The following is a 26,867-nucleotide window of genomic DNA, read 5'->3' on the forward strand; positions in this document are numbered from 1 at the left end:
ATGTGGCTTTTTCATGGGTTTTTTCATGGGTTTCATATTCTTCTCAGACTTCCACTGAATACAGTAAAATCCTTAAAATAGTGCCCGGGCTTTCTGTGAACATTCAATGTAACTCATTTTATTTTCTCTTCAGTGCATCTTTTTCCAATTATGAGTCAAAATTTACTAATACCAGGCCTGCAACTGAGAATGGATGTGTACATTAAAACTGTTAAAGGGACCTGTAGTTGGGAAGGAATTACTACGTAAAATCTCCTATAAACTGTCTGCAGGTTGTTTTTTCCCAACCTTCACCTCTGCCTCCCAAAAAGCAAATTATAGAAAGATGGGCTTTAGACTACTACCCACTGGGATTGTTAACTCAAACAAAAACATCTGCCACAACCTTTCTACCTACCATGGGTTATCTGGGGTAAAAGATTTTGAAAATTAATACACTTGCAATTCCAGCCAAATAAATTGACTTCCTTGATACTTGATGTACCAATAATAAACAAAGGCATAAAATGCTTTTTAAAACTTTATTTCAACATAACTATACTTACAGAAATACACTCATATTGGTTATTAGAACGCAATTTAACTTATCCTACACAATTTGGACCAAAAAACTTGGTACATGGTTTGCTTTAAAAAAGAAAGAAAAAGCATTTGCAATCTGGTTTATTTTTCCATCTATTACAAATGTATATAAAAGATCCACCATCAAATGCTGCTAAAGCAAACAGCATGAACCTTGAGAAATTAAACTTTGGTTTGTCTCTGAAAAATAACACGTATTGCACTGTAAAAGTTTATAAAATTGGTGCAACAAAACATTGTTGTAATGTTTCAATGCCAGTTCACAAAGTTCGATAACTAATGGATGTTGATGAGGGTGGGGAGAGCCTATGTGTACGTGTGAAAATATAAAAGCAATCCAATCTAGTTAATATTGCATGTAGATCACAAGTTTACTCAAATCAAGATTCAGATAATTTCTTAAATCTGAATTAACACTACCAGTCCAGTTCATCTGCTGAGGTCAACAAGGAAACTGCACAGTAGCTGTTTTTCTGATTTGTGCAAAAAAGAAAATGAAGTTTCTTCCCCCAGGTTTTCAGTCTAGAACTGAAACTACAGGAAAGGTATTCCTTCCACTGTCAACATTCATGGGGTGATAGGCGATGACTCAAGCTTAAATCTGAATTAGCACTCAGATGAGAAATAGTTCCCAAAGTTAAAGACCACATGACTTTAGAAGTGACTCTAGAGGGAATCTAAAGTCATGACAAAGATAAAATGGCCCTTCTTGGGAGACCAGAGTAAAACACCCAGCCATAGTCATAAGAAACCTTAACAAAAAATGCAGCCCTTTGCGAATGACACCTCAATTTAACTTTAAAAAAGAAAAAAAGGCAGCCCCATAGAAGCAGCTCTGAAAAGAGGAAGAAAATATAACTTAAAATACCTTGAAAACCAATGTGAATATAGGTTCAGAAGATAGTTAAAAGATATATTTTTATAAGACTACCAAGGATTAGGCTTATATTCTAATATTTCAACTTTTGCTCTAGTACTAAACATCAATCTACAAATAACATGTTCACTTTTCATTCCTTTATCAAAAGGGAAAATTCTAGCTTCAATCCTATCCAGTGGAGGGTATACTGAGAAAATAAAAAGATTCAAACAGTTCCATGCAAATATCACATTTTTCAAATGGAAGAACTCCCAACTAGACCAGAAGTTCTTATTACTAATGCACTTTTCATTGAAACAATTTTTAATAAGAACAAATACATGGCATTAAGGTTCAGAACCTAATATAGGCCTGACAATCAAGTCCTTGTTTTCTGGAAGAAAGGCCTCAAGTTCATTCAATTTCCAGTAACAATGTTTTCACAGATCATTTTCATAATAAGGAGTTTTAATTTCCTTCACATTTTTGTTTTTGGCATTCTAGTCTTAAAATCTAGACAAGAAAATTAGTCCAATTCCCCAGAAGTCAGATTTTTTTCTTTTGAAGTATCAAAAGAATCCACAAAACCTCTTCCCAAAACTGATTCCCAATCTGTAATTTGTACTTAACATGAATCTTTTCATGTATACTGTAAAAGGTAACTTATATAAAATGTACCCATGAATATTAAAAAATAGTTGTTAGAAAGATTTAACTAGCCTTATAATTTAAGTTTTAAAACATAAATATTTGCAGCTTAATCTTCCATTGACAATGATTGTCGGAGCTTAGAATTCAACATCATTTACAAATCCCCAACGTGCACACAAAACACACACCAGTAACACAACTTACTCCTCATGTCTTGAGAGAATCTTCCGCTTCTTTAAATCTTTGGCCTCCCAGTCAATTCCAAGTTCAAATGTCTTTTAACTTGGACTTCTCAGAATTTTAACAAGTTTTCCACCCATACTTCAATACTTTTCCTAATCTTTCCTGTTGCATTGCCAAACTCTGAAACCTGCTTCAGAGGTCATCAGACAGAAGAAAATCAATGAAATATAAAGTGGTTATTTCAGAATAGAACATGGGAGAACTGGAATTGTTCAGGGTTCCCTATGGGGATCATACTTTATTGGACTACAATGAATAACTGCTGTCAACAAGAAAAATCCTTTACTGGATTCTTTCATATTCTTTGGTGACTGGCCAAAGAACCTACCAACAAAGTTTGGAAGTACATACTCTTCCATACAAAGTGCCCCACAGGAACACGAGAATAGCTGCAGCTCATTTTGAGTCCTCGCCTGTAGAAAAAGGCAGTCACAGGAACAGCTAGGACACCCACTAGTTGGTGGAGATCCCTGAGAAAGTGTGATTTTTTTAATCTGGACTGAATTTAACTTTCACCAGCCTTTTTCACTGTATTCACAGGAAGTAGCAGCTGGTCTACCGGCACTCATACTACCTTTCTCATCATAGGTTTTCTGTAAAATCGCTATGGCTTTGGAATCTCACAAACTGATATTCTGTATAACTTGAAGGAGTAAATTATGCCTCCTAATTCCAGATTTGCAGTTTCCAAATAAAAATTACAGTTCTTTATTCAGCGGAGTAGACATAAAAACACCAACCATCTATGAAAGAGGTTTCCCTCTAAAATACGATTTAACACTGTACATTTAGGAAGTAGATGTACTAAGACAGGCCAAAAGTTTACTTATGGTTGGTATTTGAGATAAAAATCCATTCAGAAAAAAAAAAATCCATTCAGTATAGACCTAGTGGCTTATTTATTGTAAAGTTCAAACTGAGAGCTATGAATTCATTATACGCATTTAAAATAAATAACTTATGAAATGCAGATTCTGGCATAGATATGAATATCAAAATCAATGAATTTAACCTGCATGTTTCATTTGCTCAGAAATTTGCACACATTAATATTCTGCAAAAACGACAATTGCAGCAAAGGAAAAAAGAAAACTGCCCTTTTGCAAACAAGATTAAAAGCATCCCTCCAAAGAGGAAAAAATAAAATGCAAATATATGTATAAAGTGTTACTGTTCAACAAAAATGCTAGTTCTAGAAAAAAATGTAACTGCATAGATTAAAAAACAATGTGCAACATCTTAAGCTATTAAAGCACCGAAATAAAAAAACACACCAAAATCAATGTTTTTATGACAATTAACATATACACAAATAAGAAATATGTATTGATCAAAACTCAGGAAGTAAATACCTGGGCTGATACACTGTCCATTGTTGGCAGAACTTCTCTTCAATTTAAATGTCTCTTTTCATTTCTAAAACAATTTTAAAGTGCTAACTTTATATAAAGCAGGCAAATTCTTCAAGTAATTTGCTATTTAAGTATGCCAATTTTTACAGAGCTAAACAAGGAACTAAGAATAAACTAAAGTGAAACAGGAGTAGACATGGGGAAAAAACTCAATAGTTATAGTTGAACAAATCAACAGAATGCTCTAATACCACCTTGGCCCTCTTGGTTCAATTAAAAGCAAAAGCTAATAGATTTAGCTGGTTTATTACACTAACTCCCTTGGATTTGCTAAAATTTGTACATCATTAGGTACATGGATTCCTAAGGAAAAGAATGCCACTTAAAAATCAAGATTGGATACTAATTAAAGCAATTTTTTAAAAACAAAAGGCTGTCTACTACTACAAATGAATACAAAATGTCACAGACCTTACAAACTAAGAACTGAAGCCTTGCCCAAAGTTTATTTACTCCTGCCCTTGAGCTGCCTCTTCAAGGAAGTATACATTAACCAAATGGCGATTGAGGTGTTTGCTGTAATCTTTTTCCTTTCTAAAAGAACGATCACAGAAGATACAAACAAAATCTCCCTCGGCCACTTTGACTGCCAAGGCTTCCTTTCCATTTTTTCTACTAGTCTCTTGTGGAACTGGCCGAGCCCCATTCAATCCAGAGTCATCACTATCCTCTGACATGTTGTCACTTAGGTCACTTCCATCATGACTGTGGATGCCTTCGTCTTCATCCATTTCCTGAGACTCATTTACTGCCACGGTGACAGGAGGTGATGCCACAGTAGCTGTGGACACTGCTTCACATTTTTCTAGCGGTAGAGGAAGAAGTGGTGGTGAAGCTGGTTCTTCAACCGCCGAGTCTCTGCCGGGGGGATTCTCTGTTTTCTTCTCATCAGCGTCCATCTTCATTTCACAAAGCATAGCGTCAGCCTGACGTTTACCATCTGAAGTTTCACCCTCTGGCATATTCAAGTTTTGTTCAGAGGATGAAATACTGGCAGATGCCTTGGTAACAGCAGCAAGACCAGCTAGACTCTTATCTGCCTCTTCTGCTTCCACTTTTTGAAGAGGAGCTTCTTTATGTCCTTCCCCTGCAGGGACTAATTTTTGGTCTTCTGACTCTTCCTCTTTTAAGTCTTCCTTTGGCAGAGGTGGTGATGGTGGTAAGAGATCCTGTGCACCGGCACTTTCCTTTAGAACCTGCCTGTCTTTAACAGGCACTAAGCCAACTTCAATAAGGACTTGCTCCTTCTGCGCCATTTCACTGTGCATGTTGGTCTTTTCCTTGCCATTATCTTTGTGAGGAGACCTTTTGGGGATCGGCTCCACGGGAGGAGGAGGCTCCGCATGAACAGGCCCCTTCTGAACAACCTCGACCCCGGGGGGAAGAGGTGGAGGAGGGGATGGGGGGGGAGGGGAAGGAGGAGGCGGAGGCTCCGTCTGAACAACCTCGACCTCAGCATGCCGCTCGGGGGCAAGGGGAGGAGGAGGAGATGGGGGGGCGGCGGGAGGAGGCTCCGTCTGAACAGGCCCCCCCTCAGCAGACTCCGTGGGAGGAGGAGGCTCTATCTGAGTGGGCCTCCTCTGAGCAGGCTTGCCGCTTTTTTTACATGATTTACTTCTCAGAGTTTTCTTCTTTGCACTGTTTTTCATGCAACTACTTTGCTTTTTATTCTCCTCTACTTTGCTGTCACCCTTCGGCACTTCCTGACTATTTCTGGATTTGCTTTCTGCCTTCTTTTTCTTTTTTGTCACAGGTTCCTCATCATTCACACGTTCTTGTAAGGAACGGGCTTCAGCTTCTGTCTTCCTTTTGCTTTTCTTGCTTTTACAGCTTTTTTCTGCATTATTTCCTGGGTGCACATCCATCTCTTTAGCTTCCAGTGCCGATTTGCGAGTTCTCGTAGTCACTTGGCTTGAGGCATTACTACAAGGCTTTTTCTCTTTTGAAACATTATCTTTTTTCTCCACTTTTACAGACCTCTCGTTTTTCTTCCCAGTCACATCCCCCTTCATTTTTGTCTGCTCTGTTTCTGTTTTCTCATTGGTGATTTTGTTATCAGGCAAGTCGGCCTCTCGCTTTTTGGTTTTCTTTAGCTTCACTTTTGAGACATCCATGGTCTTATTAGGACAAGTAGGATGCTTAGATTTGAAATGATACTGCAGATTACACTTCTTGGAAGCTGCGTACTCGCATACAGGGCAGTTGAACTGCCGTGGATTAACATGTAGCTCCACGTGTTTTTTGAAGTTACTTCTATCTGCTGTTTTGTAGTCACAGTGTGGGCAGTTAAGAGGTTTAGGCCCATTGTGAACCTGTCTTGCGTGACGGGTTACTTCATGTTGATTAGAGGCCACATAACTGCACTGGTCACACTTAAATGGCTTCTCACCTGAAGGTAAACAAAAGATGTTGCAGAAGGCATACATTAAGAAATGAATTCAAGATTTACTCAAGCATACTTAAAAGGAATTGGATATATATTGAAAAACAAAAAACAAAAAAAACTGACAGAAACTATTTCTTGAAGACTTTATCATGCAACTCATATTTACCATATTTATTTGTATATCTTTTCTCTATCCCTTGACATAGATTCTCATATCAAATGGAGGAATAATTATCTCAGTTAATCATCATCTTCTAAAAAGTTCATCAAATACAGATTCATCAAGAAGTACACAACAGGACTTCCCTACCATTCCAGTGGTTAAGACTCTGCGCTCCCAATGCAGGGGGCACGGGTTCGATCCCTGGTCGGGGAAGATCCTGCATGCTGAGTGGCGTGGCCACAAAAAAAAAAAAAAAAGAAGTACACAACAATTACTGGCAAAGTGACTTGCGCTCTTGATGTTAATTTTGGGACAAGGGCACTAAAAAAGAAGGTAATTTTAAAGTTTTCATGTTTAGATAAAACAAATGTATAATGGAGTAGAACATAAAACTCCCATACATTTCAGATAAACCTTGAGACTTCAAAAGAAATATTATACACTATAGGCTACACTCCCAGACCTTCCATGTGAAAGTTTTAAAACAATTCTTGGCCTCAGGGAACAAAAGGCTTTTTCTTTAAATTTAACCCTTTTGCCCATCGTGGCAAGAGCTGAGTCAAGTTTCACTCAGCAAACTTTTCCACTGCCAGAGTTGCTATTCCACAGCAAAAATAAAACAAGTGAGAAATCTTTTCTTGATTTTCTCTCACCTTCTTCTAAAGAATGGGCAAAGAAACTAGGTAAACGAAAAGGGGCATACAAATATATATGGTATATAAAATAAGCACAAAAAGTCATAATCACAGATACATACAAGACCAGAAGCCCACCCCCAACCCCCAAATTAAAGGCATTAAGATTAACTCATTCTACCTGAATACATACCCATCTAGATCACACTCTAGCAAATATTACCAAATGGTATCCATACCCCACTGGTCCAATGGAATGCATAGCAGAAAAATGGAAATTGACATTTATGAAAATTCATCTCTCAAACATTCTCAAATTCACATCAAATCTTATTTAATTTTTTTCATAAAGCAAAACTACTCAGACATGAAGTAAAACCATATAGATGGTAAGCTTTACATGATTAAAAAATGTCTGATGATAGAATACTCGATCACAAAAACAAAAACTTAACCACGTATGTCAGATTGTAAACGTAGCTAACTGGACAACTCTTCTCCACATTAGTCCACTAATAGATTCATAAATGGAGGTTTCTAACAACATGCTGCCTTAGTCTACACCTGGCCCTATCTTGTCCTCTCCATTGAATGACTTCAAAGGAGACAAACATTTACTTAACATATATAGACACAGAATGGGGAAAAGATATGTGACATAACAGTTAGGAATTTATTCTACAGTAAGAATACCTGGGGGGATCAAATATGGGCTCTGCAAATTACTGTGAAGTCTTGAGCAAGGTACTGAAAACTCTGTAAGGCTCAATTTCCTCATCTGTAAAATATTCTTAAGTGTTGTGAACTATAAATAATCTAATCCACATAGAGCTCTTAGCAAAGGATAGATAGCCAAGCAGTCAATACACATTACCTGTAATGCATCACTTTTGGAATGGCTGGTAAGTTTTAGAATGGGTAAACAAAAGGGAAGATTTCACGTGTTTATCCTGCCTTACCATATAAACCCTACCTCTCAGTAAACAAAGAGCTGATGAATGGAGCTGATCTCTTTAGGAAAGTATTTGTGCTCATAAAGTAATTAAAATGAAAATGGTCATTTTTAAGTCCTAATGAATGAGGGTATTTACACAGCCAGCATCAAGCAAGGTGCAAACCTCCATCTGTGAAATGGTCAGGGAATGGGAGTTCGTAGGACTCTCTTTAAACAGTGATGGCATCATTTAGTTGCTTCATTCACCCTACCCACATTTTTGCTTTGTTGCCGTTAACCTTTCTTGTATTGAAAGATCTATTCATCAAGTTTAGTTTATTAATACCTAGCTGAATGAAAATTCTTTTGCCCTGAACCAACAGTAATATTTACCTGTTTTTGATCTTTATAAATGTGTCAGATGTCTATTTTATTCTTCCTAAATTAATTTACAGAGATAAGGGAAATTCAAAAAGGGAGTTTTACAAGCTTTACACATTCTTATCAAGAAGAGCCCAGAAAGAGTAACAAGGGAACTTTTAATTAAAGAGTAATAGGGGGATATTACTCAGCAATAAACACAAAGTTCTGATAATGCAGCATGGAATGAATCTCAAAAATACTTTACAGAAGGATGTTACATTTAAGTCAGAGTATCAGTTGAGGGGAGACTATGGGAGTATTGACTAGAAAGGGTAAGGAGGGAACTTTTCTGAAGGTGGTAAAACATTTCATGTCTTCACCTAGATGGTAGTCAAACAAGAGAAAACATACATAAGGTCACTGACCTGTATACCTAAGATGTGTGCATTTTCATGTGTATTAATTAAACCTTAATACTATTTTTTAAATTATTCTAAAATTCACAAAAAGACCCTCAAACCATAACATGTTTCAAATACTTGGTGAAAGGAAAATAATTTTTGCTGAAAAAAATATTTTTCCATCTTAAAGAGTAGTTGATGGAGGTGGAACTTGGCAAGTTGTTAGTTTCCTTTAACAAACATCCATTATACTCATAATGGGAAAATAATCAAAATGAACTCCTATGCTGGCAGGACGGGAGAACTATCCAGTGTCATATCTACAAAAACATCATAAACTGGATGTATTTCCTCCAGGATGAAATGGTAGCATATCCACTCAGAATAGGAAATGGAGAGCTGTGGATTATGTCAGTATCTCTAGACTACCCAAGTGAGGATACTTGAAAACCATTAGTTACAAACACCAATAAAACGCAGAATAACACCAGATTAGGTTAGTGTGTCTGTATATTTCACCAAACCAATACTCTGATCCCTTCTTACTTTAGCCTCAGAAGACCTACCCTAATGGTAGTGCTCCAAGGAAATAACCAATGTGGTTTTGCTTTATAAACCAATTTGTCATTTTAGCTAAAATGTACCAACTCAGCAGAGCCTAGTCTCTTCCAGAAATAAGAGACTGAGCATACACTTCTCTTCCCTAAAATACATTCACATGAACAAGGAAGTGAATGCACAAGATGACCTATAAAGCTCAGACTCAAGACCACAGAGAAAGCATCCAAGATATTCACTCCATGCAACCCAGTCAGAAAGACTACCTACCCAATTTGACCACACTTAGCCTCACTTAATTTGCAAGTGTTATCAGCAACTTCTAAGAGAAGTACTAAAACATAGGATCCGGCTCGAAATAATTCAGCACACTTATACACAAAACAAACTAACCATGTTTGTTTCCTGTTTGTGACTCACAAATTATTGGCATACGATAAAAGACAATGGCTCTGCTCTCTCCATACTCTGTGCTATGCTGTAGTTTCTTGAGCCATTTTCTGAGCCATAATATTCTTTAAACACTGCTGATGACTGAAAATGAGGGTGGGGGAGTCGAGGCCAAACTCGAGCTCTTCTAAATTGGAAGAATGACAATTAACCTTAGATAAAACACTTATCTTCTCTAAGCCAGTGTCCTAATCTATAAACTGGGATTTAAGTATTCTAGAGGTACTAAGATTATAGATAACAAATTCCAATTTTTCAGTACCCAGCATGCATACAATAAATAGTAACTGCTACTCATTATTATGACACTTTTTAAATACTTGCTGTACTATAACAGCAACTACTAAAAATCACCTTTAAAATATAGCAGACAAAAGATAACAGTAACCAATGCAAAATCATTCAGGCAATCATTATTGTCTGGTGTAAAACACCATAGATAAAAATTTATACAGTGACAAAAGTATTATCGATTCAATGAAAAAAATACAAGTGTGTTGTCATTCTGATCCAGTGACACTAATATTAGGTCAACCAGATATGACTTCAAGTGAGACACATTATTATCTACAATTCAAGCATTTAGATTTAATTTCCAGTGTACAAGTTATACAAGGCACAGGGACAGAGGAAAAACTAAATGATACCATGAGAAAGCAAATTAACACAAATCCAGAAGAGGGGACATTCCAGAGGAAAAATGGCCATATTTCTCCAAGGCCTTAGTTTCCCCATTTGTAAAATGGGGACAATAACAGAACTTACTCATCATGAGACAGTTATGAAAACGGAAATGATCCAACTCATGAAAAGCTCTTAAATATTTTATTTAAGGGTTAGAGCACAAGTATCAGTAGGATATGATGGCCTACCCTCAATAAAGCAACCATATTACCCACAGAAAATGAAACCAGGAAGCACCCAAAAGTAATACTAAAAACAGGTTTCTGGTTAAGTGACTCAATAGTTTAGGAGATTGAGAAGGAACATTCAAAGTATAAAACTTGACAAGCATGTAAGGTCAAGTTGAGCCAGTAAGCATGCTGTGAGCCCTCATAGCTGCTCAAATTAGAATTCATACTATAATCAAGTCTTACTCAATCACTGACTTAAAACAGCAATACCCAATAGAAATAAAATGCAAGCAACATAGGTAACTTTAAATTGTCTAGCAGTCACATTACAAAAGTAAAAAAGAGGTAACATTAACTTTACTACTTATTTAACCCAATATATTCAGTATCATGCCAACGTGTAATATTAAAAAATAGATATTTTACATAATTTTCTTCATACTGTTTAAATTCAGGTGTGTTATTTTATACATCTCAATTCAAACCGGCCACATTTCACATGTGGCTAGTGGCTATCCAATTAGACAGCACAAACTGTTAAGGTAATTGGTAATTGTTAACTTAAGGGAGTTGGGTCTACATACACTTTGGTAAACAGCAAGATTTTAGCATACCTCCCCCACAGGGGTATATATTCTAAATTTAGGAAGAGAGTACTCTGATCAGATGTGACTGTTCACCCAGGGTCAGTGTGGCCAAAATGAAATAATTATCCATTCAAGACCACTATGCTTTTTAACTTTGCCATCTACCTACATATTTCGACTTTTTAACTTTGCCATTTACCTACATATTTTGATAGCGGGGACCAATTCTGGTGGTGATCATGATAATTTCAGTCACTAGAGGGGATATAAATCTCCCACTTGTTATAGCCCTGCATTTTATCTATTATAGGTTAATAAAATGGGATCCTGGATTATTTATCATTCTTTAAAGTTTGGCTTTTATAAATCAGTCCTCAGATGCCCTATCAATTGTCAAGAGAATAAAGCCAAATTTCAGGACCTGAGCAGGTAGCTAATAAGGAACCCCTGGAACCTGGCAACCACACACTATGAAACTTGGTGTTATACTTTGTTGGGGATGCGGAGGGAGAGTCGGGAAGGAGTATAAGAAGGCAGAGGTTGCTCTAAAAAGGATAAACCAGGCTTGGTCTATGATAGCAGTTCAACTTTTATTACATCATGGAACTTGATGAAGGTCTGATGAAAATTAAGGACACTCCTCCCAGAAAAAGTACACACATACATTTACATTTAGTTTTGGACATTCCACCTACAGACTCCCTGGTTAGGAATCTCCATTTAAATACAGCTTCACACTAGTAGACCACTAATTTTTAACTCTAATTTCAAAATCATATTATAAATGAACTATAAATAAGGAACCAGTTCCAAGTCTAGAAGAACTTTCTTATAATGGTAGTTTACCAATGATAGAAACGTTCCCATTTCTTACCAACCTGAATGAGTACGCATATGTCTGGTTAAATGAGTCTTCTGAGAACTTGAGTAAGGACAAAGTTCACATTTATACGGACGTTCTCCTACAAAAATATAATGATTAATGTTCAAATATGATAAAATAATGCAATTACGATTCTCACTAACAATATACACATCATTCAGTATTGAGCATTTTTTAACAAGGATTTCTTTTTTCCTGTCCCTGGCAAAATGATCGATTTTTATCATGTATTAGAAAGATTATTCAGAATACAACTAACTACATTATTTTAGCTTTGCTGACAAAAAATACCATTGGCTTTCTGAATTCTCACAGCCCTTTTAATTTTCACAGTAATGCTACATGTTATTACATTAAATATTAAGAAATGAAAAAGTATCTTAGATCAGGTATAAAATTAGAATTATCCTTTTAAAAAAATCCACAACATTGTAAATCAACAATACTTCAATAAAATTAAAAAAAAAAAACTACCCAAATTTTCTGATGCTATGACTTAGGTAACTTTTTTTTTTTTTTTGCGGTACGCGGGCCTCTCACTATTGTGGCCTCTCCTGTTGCGGAGCGCAGGCTCAGCGGCCATAGCTCACGGGCCTAGCTGCTCCGCGGCATGTGGGATCTTCCTGGACCGGGGCACAAACCCATGTCCCCTGCATCAGCAGGCGGACTCCCAAACACTGCGCCACCAGGGAAGCCCAGGTAATTTTTTTGATCCTTATAAATGATAAATCTACCATTTGAAATTGTTAGCTTAAAGCAATAACATTTTTGAGTGGGGAAGCTGTTGTTGTAAGCTAAAAATTTCAAGTGGTAGATAAAACTTTTATAAAATAGTCAGCTCAGTGTTAAAACAAATTATAATCATAAGGCCACAGGGACTGAGAGCAACTGAAGATGAGAGGCCAGTGATTTAATAAAGAACTTAAGACTCAAAGGCAGGAAACGTGTATTTTTTGGAAACACGTGTCAACCACAAAACATATCAAAAAACCAGCTTGCTAATTTGTTTTCGTATATTCTTTAACCACAAGGTAATAATTATGACCTCAGGCAAGCTTCCTCATCTGTAAAAGTAATAGTACCTTCACTTCCTAGAATTGTGAGAATTTAAATCAAGATAATATATCCAGAGCATTTAACGTAGTGCCTGGCACATAAAAGCCCTCAATAACCATCAGTTATTATTTTGTCTACACTGTAAGTTACAGTAATAGATGTGTCTAAAAAATGGGATAAGGAAAAGACGAGTACAAAAAAAAAAAGAAAGAAAAAAGAGAATGTGTTGATGATGGGACTTCCCTGGTGGCGCAGTGGTTAAGAATCCGCCTGCCAACGCAGGGGACATGGGTTCAAGCCCTGGTCCGGGAAGATTCCACATGCTGCGAAGCAACGAAGCCCGTGAGCCACAACTACTGAGCCTGTGCTCTAGAGCCCGCAAGCCACAACTACTGAAGCTCGCGCGCCTAGAGCCCGTGCTCCGCAATAAGAGAAGCCACTGCAATGAGAAGCCTGCGCACCGCAATGAAGAGTAGCCCCCATTCATTGCAACTAGAGAAAGATAGCGAGCAGCAACAAAGAACCAATACAACCATAAATAAATAAACAAACAGAATGTGTTGATGACTGTGAAATGTGTTCCTAGTAACTATTCAGCTGTTATTAGCCAGCAGCTATAGATTAGCTGTAAATACATTATAGCAACAAAATGCCTACTTTGACCTAGAATAATTTTAAAACAGCTTAAAAATTGTTGAATGTATTTCTGTAAAGAAGATACATACGGACTTCCCTGGTGGCACAGTGGTTAAGAATCCGCCTGCCAATGCAGGGGACACGGGTTCAATCCCTGGTCCAGGAAGATCTCACGTGCCGCAGAGCAACTAACTACGCCCCTGTACCACAATTACTGAGCCTGCGCTCTACAGCCCACATGCCACAACTACTGAAGCCCGTGCACCCTAGAGCCTGCATGCCACAACTACTGAGCCCACATGCTGCAACTACTGAAGCCCAGGTGCCTAGAGACCGTGCTCCAGAAGAGAAGCCACCGCAATGAGAAGCCTGCACACTGCAACAGAGTAGCCCCCACTCACCGCAACTAGAGAAAGCCCACGTGCAGCAACAAAGACCCAATGCAGCCAGTAAATAAATAAATAAGTTAATGGAAGAAAAATTTAATACCCTTACAGATTAACATGAAGAATCCACTAAGGACAATTTACTTTAAAATTCTTCATAACAAAATAGATTGCTTCTATCTGTGCAACTCACCAAAAAAGGCATAAATACTCTAGAAACACTAGTAATTTTTCAGTCATACATATAGGCAAAAATGTCTTTTTTTTTTTAATGTCATCTTTTAAAGTAGAATTTGTGTACTCCAATAAAAACTGATTTTAAAAAAAGTAGAATTTGTGAACTGGTTAAATATCGAGACTACAGACTGAAAAATCTTTTGACTGAAGACTCAAATGAAAATCCTCAGCCCCCTACCATGATAACTACCTATAGAAATGAGATTTGGAACTTTGAATCTTAGTTGTATGTGACCCTGAGCACATCACTTTAGGCTTTCAGTAAACACTTACCCTGTTTTCCTCAGTAAATTGTTCTGAAGATTAGCAGAGAGTAGAAGAAAGCACCTAACACTGAGCCCTCAATACAGGAACATAAGAGACCCACTAAGTGAACTTGAAAAGCAGGCTACCTAAGTAAGAAATAAGAAACAAGCAATTCCTGTTGACGATCATTTCTTATCTCTGCTCTTCAGCACTAGCTGAATTTTTCAATAAATACAACTTCAGAACCATGCATTTAATACCACTGATACTCTCAGAATTTACATAATCAAAATACTATCCTTCTGTGTATACACCAACAACTTGTTTTGAAATTTTTTTCTTTTAAAAAAACCACAAATTAGGTAATACCGGGGGGAAAAGCTTTTAAAAAGTATTAAGACAGGGACTTCCCTGGTGGTCCAGTTGTTAAGAATCCACCTTCCAATGCAGGGGACATGGGTTCGATCCCTGGTCCGGGAACTAAGATCCCACATACCACTGGGCAACTGAGCCTGAGCTCCACCAACTAATGAGCCCGTGTACCACAAATGCAGAGCCCACGTGCTCCGGACCCCTACACCACAACTAGAGAGAAGCCCACGCATGGCAACGAAAGATCCCACATGCCGCAACTAAGACCCAACACAGCCAAAAATAAGATAAATAAATAATTTTTTTAAAAAATGTATTAAGTCCAAGTAAGTTTAACACTAAAATGTGAAATGAGATATGTACAACCAATGTTAGCTATGTAAGTCATAACCTTATTGTGGAAATATCAACTTTAATGTGGAGAAAAAGTAATGAATGATGAAGTATATAAAATACAGCTATTAAAATTAGTCACCTGGACTGTAAGTAAGTGAAAATAAACCACTATAAGAAAAAACATTAAATGGCAAAAAGTAGAGATCCTATTTAAAAAAAAAAAGTATACATAAAGTATACATAAAAAATTGGAAATATACAACAAAACCGAAATTTTTCCAGTTCTCTCCATTTTCCTTTTTTTAATTCTAAAAATGTCTTACAATTCTAAAAAGTCTTACATTTTTAGAATCTAAAAATATCTTACATCTAAAAATATCTTACATTACATTACATTGGAGTACATCTCAATAAAGCTGTTATTTAAAAAACTGAATTGCCAAATATGACAGAATATTAATAACCCTTGAGTACAGGTGATGGGGACCCATGGGTGCAGTGGGGCATTCTCTTTACTTCTGAGATGTTTGAAATTTTTCTTTCTTTTTTTTTTTTTTTGCGGTACGCGGGCCTCTCACTGTTGTGGCCTCTCCCGTTGCGGAGCACAGGACGCGAAGGCTCAGCGGCCATGGCTCACGGGCCCAGCCACTCCACAGCATGTGGGATCTTCCCGGACCGGGGCATGAACCTGTGACCCCTGCATCGGCAGACGGACTCTCAACCACTACGACATCAGGGAAGCCCTGAAATTTTTCATTTTTAAAGTGTTTTATTTGGGGGGTAGCATACACTTATAAACAAGAAAGGTCCTCTTACCTGTATGAGTTCGAACATGCTGAACATAATTGTTTTTTCTGTCTGAAAAATAGTTGCATTTTCCACATGTGTATACTTTCCTTGGAAAATGGTTTCTCAAGTGTTTCCTCCAGTGATATTCGCTTACTGTGGTGTACGTGCAAATGATGCACTTGTAGACTCGCTCATTGTCCCCGGCTCGGGTGTGGTGTTTCAGGTGAGCAGTATAGTGATCATAGCGATTGGTATTGTAGCCGCAGCGGTCACAGCGAATGGGGCCCTTGGAGAAATCTCCCTCTTCCCCAGTGGAAGAGCCACATTCCCTGGCTTTGGCTTGCTTCTCTGCACTTTCCTCCACAAAAAATTTCTTGGCACTATGAACTCGGATGTGATGCACAAACTGTTCTTCAGATTCTGCTTCATACTGGCATGGTTTACAGCGAAAGGGCTTGGTCTTCAAGTTCTTGCATTTGTCCTCTGCTACAGGTGTTTCCCGAGGAAGATCTTTATTTGCGCTGTACGGTTCTGAGGCAGCTGACACCTCAAACACAGGCCGCGGTTGCACAACACTGAGTTCCAAACTCTCCAGTTCCATGTTTTCCAGCCCACTGGGCTCGCCTTTTACCTCAGGAGACTCCTCAAGTCCTTCTCCGTCACTATCTGAAAAGTTGTTCTCCCCAACAGGCATCAATTCTGCCATCTGTCTTTCTTCGCCAACCAGGTAATCACAGCAGCCGCCGTTTACTTCCCCAGTTAAGGCCACATTTGCCAACATGATGAGCTGAGGCGCAGCCAGTTCAGCTCTGGAGAGATCAGGCAAGTCATACATGTCGTTAGGCAAGGCCATGCCCATGGTGCCACTGCCGGTGAACAGACCTCCTCCTCCGGAAGACTGCCCCATTACCTGGGTGGCCATAACGGTGTTCTGCATTCAAAACAAAACAAATAACACGAAAGCACCACTTTAAACACAACTTTTACTGGTCTAAAACCACAACATCACTGTAATTCTTCGTAATTTAAAAAAAATACATTTTCCCATATAATCTTTAAACTCAATCAGCCTCATTAACTACTGAAAATAAGCCTTTACAATATTTTTGTAATTCCAAATTCTCTTTACTGCAGTCATCAAAAAAATTTCTATGACCCCCTACAAAAAATTCTATCAAGCGTTTGACACAACTCATCCATCAACTAGGTTTACCACTAGTGTGCCTTCCCTCAAGCACTTTTAATTTCTCTGGTAGAAAAATATAAGTAACCTTCATTTTTAGTGTTAATTAAAATTATATTTTATATTCCATACATGAATTCCATACATAAATTCCAAACATGCTGTCCTCCCATCTCCTGCTTCAACAGCTTACTGGTCTGAATCAGAAAGGGGAAAAATTCAAAAGCCAACTGTGCACTTATTAAGTATAGTCTGGAAAGTAGAAGCCTGTAATAATTGGCCAGTGGATTAAATCTCATATGAACTCAACTACCTTCAAAAGAATAAACTACAGTTGACCCTTGAGCAAGGGGCTAGGGGCACTAACTCCCTGGTGTAGTCTTAAATCTGAGTATAACTTTTGACTCCACAAAAACTTAACTATCAACAGCCTACTGTTGACCAGAAGTCTACCGATAACATAAAGAGTAGATTAACACATACTGTGCATGTTACATGTATTATATATACTGTATTCTTACGTACTGTATTCTTACAATTAAGTGAGCTGAGAAAAGAAAATGTTATTAAGAAAATCAGGGGCCTCCCTGGTGGCACAGTGGTTGAGAGTCCGCCTGCCGATGCAGGGGACGCGGGTTCGTGCCCCGGTCCGGCAAGATCCCGCGTGCCGCGGAGCGGCTGGGCCCATGAGCCATGGCCGCTGGGCCTGCACGTCCAGAGCCCGTGCTCCGCGGCGGGAGGGGCCGCAATGGTGAGAAGCCTGCGTACCGCAAAAAAAAAAAAGAAAGAAAATCAAAAGAGGGGCCAGGCCGGTCTGGGCTGAGAGGGAATAGGAGACTCAACCCCAGCACCCATGACCGTGATTTTCCAGGTGACGCCTGTGATTCTTGACACCTTCATTTATCCAACACCTTCCGAGGCCTGGCCCTGGGATGCAGCCTGGCAATAATCAGCTCAGTCTCTCCCTTTGAGGGCTGACAGCATAGCAGCGATACATCATCCTGATAAGCCTATTGACTCACCAAAGTTGTGACAAAGTAGCCTGCAGAATAGGGAGCTAGTCCTGGGGTTCTGGGCCCGCTGAATCCTGCTTATCTATGAAATGCAGTTAACACATCAGCTGGACCTATTTCCCAAACACAGGGTGACCCTTCTGTTATTTAATGATGTAAAAAATGCTTGAGAATAAAGGCCATGGAAGGCGACATTGATGGCTCGTTAATAAACCCTACAGTGACTGTCGATCCATTTCAGATACTTGTGGCAGCAAACAAAGCAGTTCACCTCTACAGACTGGGAAAAATGAAGACAAGAACTCTATCTACTGAAATTATTTTCAATCTTTCCCCAAATAACAATACTTCAGAGGCCTTGAAAAAATTTGGTACCTCGGCAAATGACACATCAATTCTAACTGCTTATACTGAAGAGGGGGAAAAACAAATAAATCAAGAAGACCTAATATCTCTGATAGAAGGTCAAAAGTTTCTCTGAAAAATCTCCCAGAAATAACACATATTACAGAAGTCAAAAAGATATATGAACTATCTTCACAGGAAGAAAGTATTGGGACATTATTGGATGGTATCATTTGTAGAATGTCAACAAAAGATGCTCTGTGAAATGGGGACTTCCCTGGCAGTCCAGCGGTTAGGACTCCGCGCTTCCAATGGCGGGGTGCGGAGGCGCATGGGTTCAATCCCTGCTCGAGGAACTGAGATCCCACATGCTGTGCAGCGTGGCCAAAATATAAATTGGAAAAAAAAAAAAGATGTTTTGTGAAATGACAGAAATATTAAAATTTTTCAGCACTAAAAAAAAGAAAATCATAAGTGAAAATATATTTAAAGTACTGTATTTATTGATACCATAAGTTTGTGTACAACATGTATATAAGACATCCATCTTGTCTTATACGATACAAAATACTGTTGATGTTAAACATATTACTAACACTAGACATCAAAAATATGAAAAAGAAATTCATACTTATTTACAGGTATAACATTTATGCATTGACAACAAAGAAGCAGCAATATGATTGCTTTATGGTAACCTAATACCATCAACACGATTGCATCCCGGTAGTCTAGTGTACATGCAAATGAATCTTTATTAAAATTTATGGCATATAGTATTACAGTTATATTCATCATACAGCATTGGAAATGTCACATTTTTTTTAAAAAGCCACTTACCTGAGATGACAGGCTGATACATAATTTGACCAAGTAGGAGAGAGAAAGGCATACTGTATGGTACTATAACTTTTGAAAGCAAAGTTACAAAACAGTAGGAAAACTAACACATAATTAATTTTATATTAAATATCAGTCACCTCATACCAATGTAAGGATAGGCTATCCACGTCAATACAGGTTTTGCACACCATGTTCTACACAATGAACCTGTAGGCGATAAAGATGATGACACAATAACGTCTCAGGGTTCTTGCCATAAAGTTACTAGATTTTCACAAGACACTCACACACAACAGATTAGTTCATTAACTGTACAGTATGATGATTATTTACTATTCATTAAGTGGAAGTGGATCATCACAAAGGTCTTCATCCTAATAGTTGTCATTCACACTGAGTAGGTTGAGGGGAGGAAGAGGAGGGGTTGGCCTTGCTGTCTAAGGGGTGGAAGAAGTGAAGGAGATGAAGGGTAAGGCAGGAGAGCCAGGCACACTCATGTAACTTGATGGAAATACATCCTAATTTTTCTGTCTGACTTTTTTGCTTTTTTATTTCTCCTAAAATGTTTCCATGTGGTACCAATCCTTCCACGCTTTGCTTTAGTTTTAGTGCCTGTATCACAGAAGGTCCATGCTGTGAAAGGAGTCAAAAACAGTCTTGAATAATCAGAACCCTTCGGTCAGATTGTCAATTTGTTTCTGACACTGCTTCTTCTGCATCTTATTCCTCATCACCTGGCGCTGGTTCCAAAGCACTCATCTCCATCAAGTCATCTTAATGCCTCTGATGTGTTTATTAGCTCTTGAATTTCTCCAAGATCCCTATCTTGACACCCTTCACCCTCCACCTTTTTTCTTTTTCTTTTTGCCATATCCAGAATCTCATGATTTCCTTGATTGGCTCTGTTGTAAATCCTGTAAGTCATGCACAACATCTGGACACAGTTTTCTCCAGCAGGAATTTACTGTTTGGGGCTTGACAGTCTTCACAGCTTTTCCTATAACAACAGCCAACTTCAATCATGTAATCCTTCCAGACTTTCATGATGTTCTATCAGGGTTCCCCTTCCACAGCACTGACAATCTTTCCATAGACTACCATGTGTAATGAGCTTTAAAGACTCCCTAATCTAGAGGCTGAATTAGAAACAGTTCTGTCTGGGGGAAAGCAGACCACTTCAACATCATTAATGTTGAACTCATGGGGTTCTGGGTAGCCAGGGGTATTATCCAAATCAAAACTACTTTAAAAGGCAGTCCCTTACTGGCAATGTATTTCCTGACTTCAGAGACAAAGTATCAATGGAATCAATGCAGAAAAAGGGTTCTCATTGTCCAGGCCTTCTTGTTGTACAACCAAAAGACTGGCAGCTGGGGACTTCCCTGGTGGCACAGTGGTTAAGAATCCACCTGCCAATACAGGGGACACGGGTTCGATCCCTGGTCTGGGAAGATCCCACATGCCGCAGAGCAACTAAGCCCGTGCGCCACAACTACTGAGCCTGCGACCTAGAGCCCGCACACCGCAACGAAGAGTAGCCCCCACTCACTGTAACTAGAGATAGCCCACACGCAGCAACGAAGACCCAACGCAGTCAAAATATATATAAAATAAATAAATTTAAAAAAAAAAGACTGGTGGCTGGTGTTTATGCTTTCCCCTCAAGGCTCGGGGGTTAGCAGCTTTATAAGGGCAGTCCTGATCCTAAACCCCACTGCATTTGCACAAAACAGAAGAGTTAGCCTAACCCCTCCTGTCTTAAATCCTGGTGCTCATTCCTCTTCCTAATAAATGTCCTCTCATTTTTTTCCATAATAGGGCACTTTTGTCTGCATTAAAAACCTTGAGACTTGTGGTTGCCAAGGGGGAGGGGGGGGTTGGGAGAGGGACAGAGTAGGAAGTTGGGGTTAGCAGATGTAAGCTATTATATATAGAATGGATAAACAAAGTCCTACTGTATAGCACAAAGAACTACATTCAATATCCTACGATAAACCATAAAAAAGAATATTAAAAAAAGAATTTATATATATGTATAACAATCACTTTGCTGTACAGCAGAAATTAATACAACATTGTAAATCAACTATACTTCAATTTAAAAAAAAGTCATTGAGGAAAAAGAATAGCAGCCTGAACAGGTTTTTTTTTTTTAACTGAAGTATAGTTGATTTACAATGTTGTGATCAACGACTTTCTTTTAATATTTATTTATTTGGTTGCACCAGGTCTTAGTTTCAGCTCTCCAGCTCCTTAGTTGTGGCATACAAACTCTTAGTTGCAGCATTCATGTGGGATCTAGTTCCCTGACCAGGGATCGAACTTGGGCCCCATGCACTGATCTTATCCACTGTGCCACCAGTGGATTGGGAACTTGTCTGCTGCGTCTTGATTGGCAGACACTACTTCTGTTATCTTGACATGTTTTAAGCTAAATCTCTTCCTAAAATTATCAAAACAACCTTTGCTGGCATAAAATTCTCCAGCTTTAGATCTTTCACCTTCCTTTTGCTTTAAGTCATCATATAATGACTTTGCTTTCTCTCAAATCATATTTAGAGTCCATAGGTATGCCTTACTTATTATAGCAATCCTGCACCAACGTAAAAACTGAATTCTTAATTCGAGATAAAAAGGTATTTCCCAAAACATGCAAGGTTTTCAGGCCTGCTGGCGTAGATGCAGTGATGACCTCACAAATTTCCTTTTTTTTCTTTTTTAACCATTGGTCCTTAGGGTCAATTCATTTATCTTGAAATGGTGGGCAACCTCAAGTGCGGATATCAATCTACCCCAGTACACATCAAACAATTCAACTTTTTCTTGTAAAGTCTTGACTCTACTCTGCTTCTGGGGAGCACTTCCAGCATCACAAGTGGCACTATGGGGTCCATGATGTTATTCAAGGTTTCTGGTATTGCACTGAACAGGATGAAAAATATGCGAGAACCGTGAGTGGTGACTTTTTATTGCCACACAATTTACTGGAGAGACTGCTCACGTGGAGATGATTACCTCACCTGGCATTTTAAGCAGATACTTGCAACACTTGAGCTCACCAAAATTAACAAGAGGTGGCCACAAAATTATTACATTAGTACAGTATGTACTACAGTTAATTTTAAGCAATTATGATTTAATAATGAATCTTTATGTTTGCATTTCTGTGAATGGCACTCGTGTGGTTGGTTATGAGTTTGTGTGCGTTAAGTCTTGATAAATTTTACCTTTTATTAGATTTTTGTTATTTTATGGCAGTAAATGATAAGAGACTAGTATCTACATATATTTTACATATTAATAACATCTATTTCCTAATTTTTTATATTAATAGGGTGCATGGTTCATCTGTTAATTTTTTCAAAATATTGCAAATCTCCAAAAAATTACAATATATTTCTTGAAAAAAAGCCACGTATAAGTGGACCCTCAGAGTTCAATCATGTATTGTTCAAGGATCAACTATATTATAAAAGTACCACTTAGTTTCTTTCCCTTTCTCTTTATTTTTTTTGGAATGACGACCTGTTAAAAAGTAAAAAAAAATTACGGACCTTTCCTCCTGTGAAAAGAGAAGTTTGGTGTATTTAAGAGATCACAAATCAAAGTAAAGAAACTTTCAAATCCCCATATAAAACAGCCGATCAAGTCATCTCCGCAATCAGCAACTTTCTTGCATTGCGCTTGACTTGGCTCACTTGCCTACCGGAGCCATTACAAGATCACCTTGAAAACATACTGGGCTTTTTATAAACCGTCTTCACACTTTACTTTCCAATCTAAAAGGTGTTATTCACAAATTAGGTGTTCTCCTGCAAAATAGGTGGCAAAGGCTAAAAAAAAATGTTAAACCCAAAATACAAAAAGTAATCCTGTCTCACCCAAGTGCATAAACACAAACCGGTTGAGTCACAGGTACCAACAAAAGTTGGAATCAAATGCCATCACACAAAGCAAACGCTGTCCACGGGTTTAACAGCCCAGACTACTCGGTAATTTCTAATTCTTCCCAAACCCTAACTACCATCCCCAAAGGGATTTTAACGTTGGTCGGGAAGACTGTCCAAGCACAGTCCGAAAGCCCAACGTGCTACGCGAATTCCTACGTGCTGCTGCCACCAGAGCCTGCCTCGGCGGCGGCATTCCTAACTCAAATAGGCATTCGGCCATTTTCTCAAAATACGTACCAAACACAAAGCAGCTCTTTGCAAACTCGGGAGCTCTCGCTTCCTCTCGGCTCGGCCCGCTCACTGCACCACTGACACACCAGTTGCCGCCACACTCGTCCTGAACCTTTCCCTGGGCTCCCCAACACTAAAGACTGCAAGACGGGCAAACTCGGGGTGCCGCTGGGCCAGGTCAAGTCTTCCCCAGTTCAGGCTGCCCCCTCCTGGCCCGCGCGCCGGAGTCCGGGAAGAGGGAGGAAAGTTACCGCGTCGCCGCCGTCCCGGCTGCTCGCCGGCCCCAGCCTCGCCCTCCGCAGGGGGCCGAGGAGCCGCCGCGAGCGCCCTCCCGAGGCGCCGGGCCCCGAGCGCCGGAGGGGGCACCCCGCGCCCCGGAAGTTTGCGGGTTCACTCCCCCACGGCGCCCCGCGGGACGCGCGCCCCGGCCCCGCCGACGGCGGCGGCTAGGTGGCCCCACGCAGAGGGCCCCGGCGGCGGGGCGGCCCGATCGCAGAAATCGCTGTCCAGCCCCATTGGCAGAACCACCCGAGCCCCAGGCTGACTCAACCCTCCCGGCCGCACTCAACGGCGCCTTCCGGCGAAAGGGAGAGGCCGCAGAGGGAGGGGGCGGGAGGACCGCCGGCAAGCAAGGAGCTGCGGCGGGACCTGGAGCAGGAGCACGAGAGGAAGTTTCAGAACTAGGGCCCCAAGCAGCTCCGCTCCTGGCCTCAGGACAAGACTCCCAGAGACGCCCGGGCCCGCGCGGAGGCGGCGGCCCGGCCTCAACTGGGGAGGGGGTCCCGGCGCCGCGCCGCTCCCCACCAACGCCCCCGGCCCAGCCCCCGGACCGCGACGGTGTAACCCGATCCCGTTCAGCCGCCAGTCCCCGCCCGACGCGGCCGCCACCGCCGGAGCCACAGTATCTGCAAATCAGCCCTGGACAGCGCCTCGCTCCGCGTCCTTCCGCGCCCTCCCCCTCCCGCGGCAACCGCCGCCACGACCGCCCGGCCGGCCCGCCGCCCCCACCCAACCGTCTCCCAGACCGCGCCACGCTTACCGGCCTTCCTGGGCGAGGAGGGGCGAAGACCCGCGTCGCCGCTCCTTCTCGGACTACTTTTCTTTGTTGCTGCAGTTTCGGGGGAGGGGAGGGAGAGGGCGGAAAAGTTGGACGCTGGGGCAGTCGAGGCCCGCGAAGACCCAGGAGAGGGGCTGCAGAGAGTGTTCAGGCCTCCGGCTCTCGCCCTGCCGTCCCGGCCGCCGCCGCCGCCTGGGGCCCCGGGCCTCGGCGGCGCTTGCTCTGCTCCTGCGCCGTGAGCTCTCGGGAGCCGCACATTCCAACACAGAAGGCTGCAACGCGCACCCGGCCCGCGCCGCCGCCGCCGCCGCCACTCCCGGGACACGCCCCCTCCGCCTCCCGCGCGCGCCCGCGGGACACGCCCCCTCCACCGCCCCCGCGCGTGGCCGCCTGGCGCGCCCCGCCCCTGGACGAAAGAGGTTGCTCTGGGCCCCGGCTGTGCTGGGGGCGCGCCAAGAGGTGGAGGTCCGTAATCTCCCCAGACCCCCAACTCTGACCCTTAGGTCTAAAGAGAAGAGCGCTCTGCTCCCATTCTTGATTTCCTTCATAAACTAACAACAGAAAAGTTATCCCCCAGCCCTGGAGTGCATGCAGGAGAAAGGCGCTGTTAAAAGAAAAATCTACAGACTTTGACCATTCTCTTTAGAAGGACTGTCACCCGCCCTTTCAAGTCTAAAGCGCTCAAAAATACCTTTCAGAATCTCTTCAAGTCTCCATCCATAGCCACCCTTAACCAATTAAGCTTTGTTTTAAGCTTCTTTAGAAAAAAACAAAAAAATTATATATATATATGAACTGATTGAGGTTTTTTTCTTACTGTTTAAAATTTAGAAGGCATATATATGTATATATGTAAGAAAAAAAACCTCAATCAGTGAGTTGTAAGAAGAAAATGTTTCGGGAAGATCGTGGACCCAAAATTCACGAATGAGGACAGAGGGGACAAGTCCCTAGACACAGAAAGTAGCAGGTCATTGCTGAACCTTCGAAGCACTATTTCAGTGTAGCAATTACCCTCAGATTATAGAGGGTAAAAAGGGTGTTAAACACATGGCGGCTGCTTCATGAGCAAGTGTCCCATAGTAACCTGCTTCCACGTTTATAAAGTGGGGTAACCATGCATGTTACCTGGTACATAGTAATATGCTGTAAAGGTAGCAGCAAGTACTAGGAGGCTTCAGAGTAGGAAGATAGTTTCTAACCAAGAGGATCTAGAAACTTCTCACCGTAGGTGATTATCCAGTCTGGTCCTGGAGAATTAGAATTTCAACAGGTGGAAAATAGAGGAAGGAACATTTCACACGGTGAAAGCAGCAAGCCTCAAAACCCATCCGCTGAGGCTTCCCTAACTCTTTCTGGAGCTCCCCCAGTTCCTTCTCTTTTCAAGTTCCTTCATTTGTCTGGCTTTTTCGAGAGCTTCCAAACTCCTTACTCCCCTGGTCTACTCCTCAGTAGAACTGTTTCCCTAAATCTAGACAATATATTATTAATTTTGCAGTGTCAGATGCAAGATGGAATGAAGGCCCCAATGTGTTTACCAAAGGTTTTGATTCTTAATATCAAATGCAAGCCCTCTCCATAAATCAAACTTGAGAACTATTCATTTTCATTGAACCAAAGAGAAAAAGAAATGCAGAAAGGAAGGAAAAAAGAAAGAAAAAGAGAAAGAAAAATGAAAGAGAGGAAGGAAGGAAACAAGGAAAGAAGGAGGGAAAAAAGGGAGAAAAAAACTTTTGTAGAACTGGTACAAAATTTTCAACATTTATTCTTTTTTAAAAAATGTATTCTTTTTTTTTTAAACTAAAATCTAATTTGAGGTTGCATGGCTTTTTTAGATGCTGTAGCCCAGGGAACAATTCTGGCCTCAATCGATACCTCAAAGATATATACTTTCTTTCCTTTTTTCATGTCCAGAAAGGCAAAAATGTAACATCTTTTTTTTTTTTGAAACATCTTTTTAAACTTACTAGATAAATGTTCATTTCCTCAGTCTGACTGTTACTGGAAATGTTTTATTAATTGCAAATTTATTCCCACATATTGTGATGCAAATAAATGAATGGCAAATCGGCAGCTGCATTCATTTAAAATTAGTAGAGGCCCTTGTTCAAGAGATGGCATATTCAGAGTGACCCAAATTATCCTGACATGAAGGGGCCACAGGTCAAATTCAAGGCCAAGTTACAAATCAATAGGAACTCTCCTTGGGGGAAACTAGTGTTATAA

General features: G+C 40.3%; 1 protein-coding gene and 1 pseudogene across 2 annotated transcripts; one reads left to right on the top strand and one right to left on the bottom strand.

Annotated features, from left to right (window-relative positions):
* Positions 1 to 513: 513 nt before the first annotated feature.
* REST (RE1 silencing transcription factor) lies at positions 514 to 24,899 on the bottom strand. Of its 2 annotated transcripts, XM_060012464.1 has the most exons (5): positions 24,813 to 24,899; positions 24,624 to 24,692; positions 16,047 to 16,950; positions 11,957 to 12,040; positions 514 to 6,136 (listed from the first exon to the last, which is right to left on the bottom strand). In XM_060012464.1, the coding sequence occupies exons 1-5, from the start codon at positions 24,897 to 24,899 to the stop codon at positions 4,197 to 4,199; spliced, it is 3,084 nt and encodes a 1,027-aa protein (XP_059868447.1). In that variant the 3' UTR covers positions 514 to 4,196. The 2 variants fall into 2 exon arrangements, with proteins under 2 accessions (XP_059868447.1, XP_069396786.1); XM_069540685.1 differs by lacking the exon at positions 24,813 to 24,899 and having other exon boundaries at positions 24,624 to 24,707.
* LOC132425950 (EKC/KEOPS complex subunit TPRKB pseudogene) lies at positions 18,254 to 20,869 on the top strand (annotated as a pseudogene).
* Positions 24,900 to 26,867: the final 1,968 nt, after the last annotated feature.

Source organism: Delphinus delphis, chromosome 5 (assembly GCF_949987515.2).
Source record: "Delphinus delphis chromosome 5, mDelDel1.2, whole genome shotgun sequence".
Classification (NCBI taxonomy): Eukaryota; Metazoa; Chordata; class Mammalia; order Artiodactyla; family Delphinidae; genus Delphinus; species Delphinus delphis.